At 44.0% G+C, this 6,543-nt stretch overlaps 1 protein-coding gene across 2 annotated transcripts in view; it reads right to left on the reverse strand.

Annotated features, from left to right (window-relative positions):
* The window catches only part of LOC135507845 (EMILIN-1-A-like), a 76,448-nt gene extending 73,338 nt beyond the window's left edge, over window positions 1–3,110 (reverse strand). Inside the window, exons 1-2 of one of the 2 annotated variants that reach the window (XM_064927544.1) lie at window positions 3,053–3,110; window positions 2,248–2,398 (exon numbers count right to left, since the gene is read on the reverse strand). In XM_064927544.1, coding sequence (XP_064783616.1) covers window positions 2,248–2,396 — 149 coding nt within the window. In that variant the 5' untranslated portion in view covers window positions 2,397–2,398; window positions 3,053–3,110. Of the gene's footprint in view, window positions 1–2,247; window positions 2,907–3,052 lie in introns of those variants that run through there. The other variant, XM_064927543.1, reaches the window with a different exon arrangement.
* Window positions 3,111–6,543: the final 3,433 nt, after the last annotated feature.

Genomic DNA, 6,543 nt, shown 5'->3' on the forward strand with positions numbered 1-6,543 from the left:
TTGCACCAGTCATCATCTTTGAAACCGACAGAGAGCCACCCTTGCTGTCTCTGCCTGGCCGGTTCCCCTCTTTCCACTGGGATTCTCTGCCTCTAACCCTATTACAGGGGCTGAGTCACTGGCTTACTGGGGCTCTCTCATGCCGTCCCTGCAAGGGGAGCGTCACCTGAGTGGGTTGATTCACTGATGTGGTCATCCTGTCTGGATTAGCACCCCCACTTGGGTTGTGCCATGGCGGAGATCTTTGCGGGCTATACTCAGCTTTGTCTCAGGATGGTAAGTTGCTGGTTGAAGATATCCCTCTAGTGGTGTGGGGGCTGTGCTTTGGCAAAGTGGGTGGGGTTATATCCTTCCTGTTTGGCCCTGTCCGGGGGTGTCCTCGGGTGGGGCCACAGTGTCTCCTGACCCCTTCTGTCTCAGCCTCCAGTATTTATACTGCAGTAGTTTATGTGTCGGGGGGCTGGGGTCAGTTTGTTATATCTGGAGTACTTCTCCTGTCCAATTCGGTGTCCTGTGTGAATCTAAGTGTGCGTTCTCTAATTCTCTCCTTCTCTCTCTCGGAGGACCTGAGCCCTAGGACCATGCCCCAGGACTACCTGACATGATGACTCCTTGCTGTCCCCAGTCCACCTGGCCGTGCTGCTGCTCCAGTTTCAACTGTTCTACCTTATTATTATTCGAGCATGCTGGTCATTTATGAACATTTGAACATCTTGGCCATGTTCTGTTATAATCTCCACCCGGCACAGCCGGAAGAGGACTGGCCACCCCACATATGCTCTCTCTAATTCTCTTTCTTTCTCTCTCTCGGAGGACCTGAGCCCTAGGACCATGCCCCAGGACTACCTGACATGATGACTCCTTGCTGTCCCCAGTCCACCTGGCCGTGCTGCTGCTCCAGTTTCAACTGTTCTGCCTTATTATTATTCGACCATGCTGGTCATTTATGAACATTTGAACATCTTGGCCATGTTCTGTTATAATCTCTACCCGGCACAGCCAGAAGAGGACTGGCCACCCCACATCGCCTGGTTCCTCTCTAGGTTTCTTCCTAGGTTTTGGCCTTTCTAGGGAGTTTTTCCTAACCACCGTGCTTCTACACCTGCATTGCTTGCTGTTTTGGGTTTTAGGCTGGGTTTCTGTACAGCACTTTGAGATATCAGCTGATGTACGAAGGGCTATATAAATAAATTTGATTTGATTTGATTTGAGAGCGTATGTGCATACACACACTTACATGTAAACACGTGCACATGCGTACGCAGGTGCACCAGCACAAACACACACACTACACATCCAAAGGTTTTTGAGAAAGAGGCGAGGAGAGAGGACGTGCAGAATCAAGGAAATGCAATTGAGATTCCCCTGTATGTGTCCTGGATCCTCGCTGACATGGTCGTCTATATCTGGCCTGCGAACCCAGCTCCTGGGACAGTGTTGTGTCACCGTTGACGATGGGTAACCCATACAGTACATCACACGTCATGCTTGGGAGAAACTCCCTTCTCCTCCTACTCCTCACCACAAGCAACACTGCACTGCCAATAACCCAGACGTGTGTGTGTGTGTGTGTGTGTGTGTGTGTGTGTGTGTGTGTGTGTGTGTGTGTGGGACAGCGAGAGAAAAAAGGGATGAAGAGGGAGAGAGAGGGGTATGAGGAGGGAGAGAGAGGGAGGGATACATAGAGAGGAAATGTAGGTACAGTGAAAGAGAGAAAACATAACAAAGCAAGTGTACCTCTGTCCATGTGTGACTGTGAGTACTGCTCTGATAAGGGCAGTAAACATCTAATAGTTCAGTTTCTTATAGAGAATAATGGCTGTGGATCATTTAAACACCATCTTTTGTTTTCTTTACTGCTAAATTCCTTTATCATGTTACACCTGCACTGCAAATGAGACACACATTTCAAGGCAACTCCTTTCACAGAATTGGGATCTGCCGCTGACGCATCAGCTCCTTCCAGATGTTTGGTACCCTTTGAGTGAGAGTGAGTGCGATGAGAGTGAGTTTTTGGCACCCTTTGAAATGAGAGTGAGTGTCGTGAGAGAGAGAGAGAGAGAGAGAGAGAGAGAGAGAGAGAGAGAGAGAGAGAGAGAAAGTGTGTGTGTGTGTGTGTGTGTGTGTGTGTGTGTGTGTGTGTGTGTGTGTGTGTGTGTGTGTGTGTGTGTGTGTGTGTGTGTGTGTGTGTGTGTGTGTGTGTGTGTGTGTGTGTGTGTGTGTGTGTGTGTGTGTGTGTGTGTGTACCTGTGTCTGCTCGCTGCCCGTGCGCCGTTCTGTGGCTGCGCCTGGGTCTGTCCCGAATAGAGATTATACCGCTGCGGGTACGAAGCACACCGGACCTCCCCGGACCATGTGAAGACCCACAGCACAAGAAACAGAACTGGTCCCGCCATGCCTTCGCAAGAAACAACAAAAAAGTGATGCGGCAGAATACTCCGGTTTGTCAATGAACTTTTATTCCACACGAATAGTGTGGAAGTAAATTCCTATCAGCCGTGACGCACTCTTCCTCTCCAGAATCGGATAAGTCCATACTATCGACCCATAGTTAGACTACAGCGGGATATGAGACGGTATCTCAAACCGTCACTTCAACATCTATATTATTAGTCCCCTGATTGATAGCACTTATGTTAACTTCAAATATGTCCAAAAGCAGCTGCTATTCCTTTAATTATTCTTGTAAATGCGATAAGACACTTCCAGGCGCATCCACGAACCTGCCGTTATTTTCCAGACGTTGAAATGGGTTACAGTTTTGCCAAGAAAAAGTTTTAATTTCAGTCAGTTAGTAAGAAGCTATTGCGACGCAAAACTGCGAGGAAGGTGGCTTGCGTTTCAAGCCGAGCAGAATCTGAATGACTGTTCTCCCCCTACTGTTCTCCCCTCCCAAGTCTCCTCTCTCTCCTCTCTCTCTTCCTTTTGACCTCCCTTCCTTCGTGCGCTTTCTGACCCCTCCCACCTGTAAGCTTCCTATCAAACACATACGCACAGATCTAGGACCCGCTTAAACTCCCCAAATTAAGGTCAGGCGAAACTCAAAACTTACCTTAGATCAGTGTCTAGGAAAAACTCCCGAATGACAACATATACTGTATTTACACACCCACTTGCTGCTTTTGGAAAATTGTTCACGCAATTGACGCTTATCTGGCCGAAGCATCGCTATTAGGAAAATCCCCTCTATCTGATCCGGGGAAAACGGAAGAGTGTGCTTGCAAAAGAACGGAGGAGTATTTAGATAAGCATGTTTATGAAAAAAATCTGACAGTGGAGAGACTGAGAAGATGGATACAAGTGGCCTATACTTTCCCATTGCAATCCTACTTTTTGGACTGAATTTAACTCCTCATCCGAGGACACGTGTGAATTCGATGAGGTTACAATGAAGCTGCTTCTCTCAAACTCTGTAACCAAGTAGCATCACACAAGTAGTGGCACAAACCCAGTAGGCCTACATCATCATAGATTAAGCAATATTTGAGTGACGTCCAAAGGAATTGACAGGGGCACACTTGAAGACTCAGACATAATTTACAAACAAAGCATTTGTGTTTAGTGAGTCCGCCAGATCAGAGGCAGTAGGGATGACCAGGGATGTTCTCTTGATAAGGGTGTGAATTGGACCATTTTCCTGTCAAAATGTGACAAGTACTTTTAGCAATTCCATTTACTTTTGATACTTAAGTACTTAAAAATATCTTCTTGAGGAATGTAGTGAAGTAAAATTTAAAGTTGTTAAAGTTGGCTCAGCTGTTGGGGGATGGGACATCTCCAAGGCTTGAGGGAAGTCCAGTTAACTCTACTGTCTCTTTAGTTTAATATACACCCCAGGGCAGCAAGATGAGAGAGATAGAGGCAGACCTTGGGGTATAGGTGAAAGAAGATGGGGTATGCAGGGCATGCTCAAAGGTAAAGATTTAATATTTTCTTCATCGTTCAATTTAATCCAAACCTCCTCTGTTCCACCATTCTGACAGGAGTTGTTAGGCTATCACGCGGAGGGATGCGTGAATGTTTCTGCACATGTGTCTGTTTGTGTGTTAGAGGATTTTGTCACCTCAGACATAGGTTGAGAGGTCACAGGTGAGAGAGGGGTGGTGTTTCATTGGGAATTTCAGTAATGTCATACTGCTCTGCATCTGACTACCAGCTGCAATCATAAATTAATGAAATCACTTACACTGATCTTAAACACCTGCCAGCCCAGTCACTCATCAAGGATTATTGGTCCTCTGCTAAAGGCATTTATTATTTATTATAAAGGGTCTAGTTCTCTCTCTCTGTGTGTGTGTCTCTGTGTGTGTGTGTGTGTGTGTGTGTGTATGTATACCTGCATGCGTGCGTGCATGTGTGAACTGTACATTGTGCTGGACTTCATACAACCCCATTTGATCATATGATTCAATAGAAGAGGATTGACAGCCTGATTAAGCGCCTCTCTGGGTGGAGGTGGAGGCTGTCACTTGTCACTATTGAGGCCCACACACACCCCTATCGCCTGGGGTTCATAGAGTCCCTGGAGAGACTTTCACCCTCCAACACTCCAACCCCCTGCTGGGTCAATGGACATGCTTCCCACCATATCAGAGGCCTCTAATGAATGAAAGGATTTGATTTATATAGTGCTTTCTACCTACTGAGGTACTCAAAGCGCTTTACATAGTAAATAGAGCTCTATGGTGTTTAGCCTGACTGTGGTTAGTGTAGTGACAGCTCTAAAGCACCACAGGAGTTCAGTTCACTTAACTTCAGAGGAAGGAAGCTGATGTTTAGGGGTGAAAGATAGGTTTTGTCAACGCAGGACCATGGCCTATTGGTCCTGCGTTGACAAAAGATTGCAAAAAATGGACAGTCAAAAGTAATTTAGAATTGGATCTGTTTAACTCTTTCTATTTCTATGGTCAACCGACCGGCCTATTTAGTTGTGATGTTGTGTTTATGGCAGGGATGAAGTTCCCGGCTGTAGTTATGCTGACGTTAGCATAAAGTAAGGTTCTGAGAATAGTCACGTGGTGTGGTTTTATTGGGAAAAAGCTTTAAATCAAAAGCTTTTGATTGAACTCATAAACATCTAATAGCTGTGTGTACTTAACTACAAACAAATGCTGTTGTTTTTTGAAAGCTGAATCTGTGGGGGGCATTGTTATTGTGTTTAAAGAGAAAAAAAAAACCTTCAAAGAGAACATGCCACGTCAATTTAGAGATAATATTAATGGTGAACTCTACCTTGTGATCAGTGTTATGTGGTACAGGTTATAATAGGAATAGAACACACTGGATAGGTCACAAGCGCTGTACTGTATTCTTAACCTTGCGTTATATTTTAGTTATTCTTATAGTACCTAACGCGGTAGCACTTAAATAAATTACAACTAGTTTCCATCTTTATTACCATGTTAATACCCATTTTTCTTGCTGTAAAGTGTTAAGCTTAAATTCAAACATATACTCACATTTAGAGGTATCTTTATTGATAGAAGTTACATGGGTAAAAACCTGATTAAAAAGTTGTAACATTGGTTGAGTTGATACTAAGTTACAAATGTTAACACACACTACACACTGAGCCTTGTGCACTAAGCACCAGAGGTGCGAGATCAGCCCTGTGTGGTGGACACGATGGTAGTCACTCAGCTGTTTGTTGCCTTTGTAATCTCACCAGCACCATATTGGAAAATGCCCCGTTCCACCTTCTCCTTTCCCTTAAGTGCACCAGGTGTGAGGGGGCACCAGACACACATGGAGCTCAATCGCTGCCCAGCTTTATATGTCTCAAGAGAAGAGCTGTGATTACGGTACAATTCTTTAATTGAGCTAATGCACTCTAACTTTTGTAGAATTTCAGCCAATAGTTCTGAATGTGGCACTCACAAGCCAAAAGTGGTCCTTGTTTTTTGTGTACCACGTCATCAAATTGTGTAACACATATCATTTCGTATGATATGTTACGTCCTGTAAAAAGTGTTATTATTATTATGTATTTTATGTGTATATATACAGTACTGTTTTTTCTTTCTTTTTACGATTTTCTACATTGTGGAATAATAGAGAAGAAATATCACATATGGAATCATGTAGCAACCAAGAAAGTGTTAAACAAATCAAAATATATGTTATATTTGAGATTCTTCAAAGTATCAACCCTTTGCCTTGATGGCAGGTTTTCACACTCTTGGCATTCTCTCAACCAGCTTCATGAGGTAGTCACCTGGAATTTATTTCAATTAACAGGTGTGCCTTGTTAAAAGTGAATTTGTGGAATTTATTTACTTCTTAATGCGTTTGAGCCAGTCAGTTGTGTTGTGAAAAGGTAGGGTTGGTATACAGAAGATAGTCCTGTGGTAAAAGACCAAATCCATATTATGGCAAGAACAGCTCAAATAAGAAAAGAGAAACGACAGTCCATAATTACTTTAAGACATGAAGGTCAGTCAATCCGGAAGATTTCACGAACTTTGAACGTTTCTTCAAATGCAGTTGCAAAAACCATCAAGCATTACAATGAAACTGAGGACTGCCACAGGACAGGAATACCCA

The sequence above is a fragment of the Oncorhynchus masou genome, chromosome 21 (assembly GCF_036934945.1).
Source record: "Oncorhynchus masou masou isolate Uvic2021 chromosome 21, UVic_Omas_1.1, whole genome shotgun sequence".
NCBI lineage: Eukaryota > Metazoa > Chordata > Actinopteri > Salmoniformes > Salmonidae > Oncorhynchus > Oncorhynchus masou.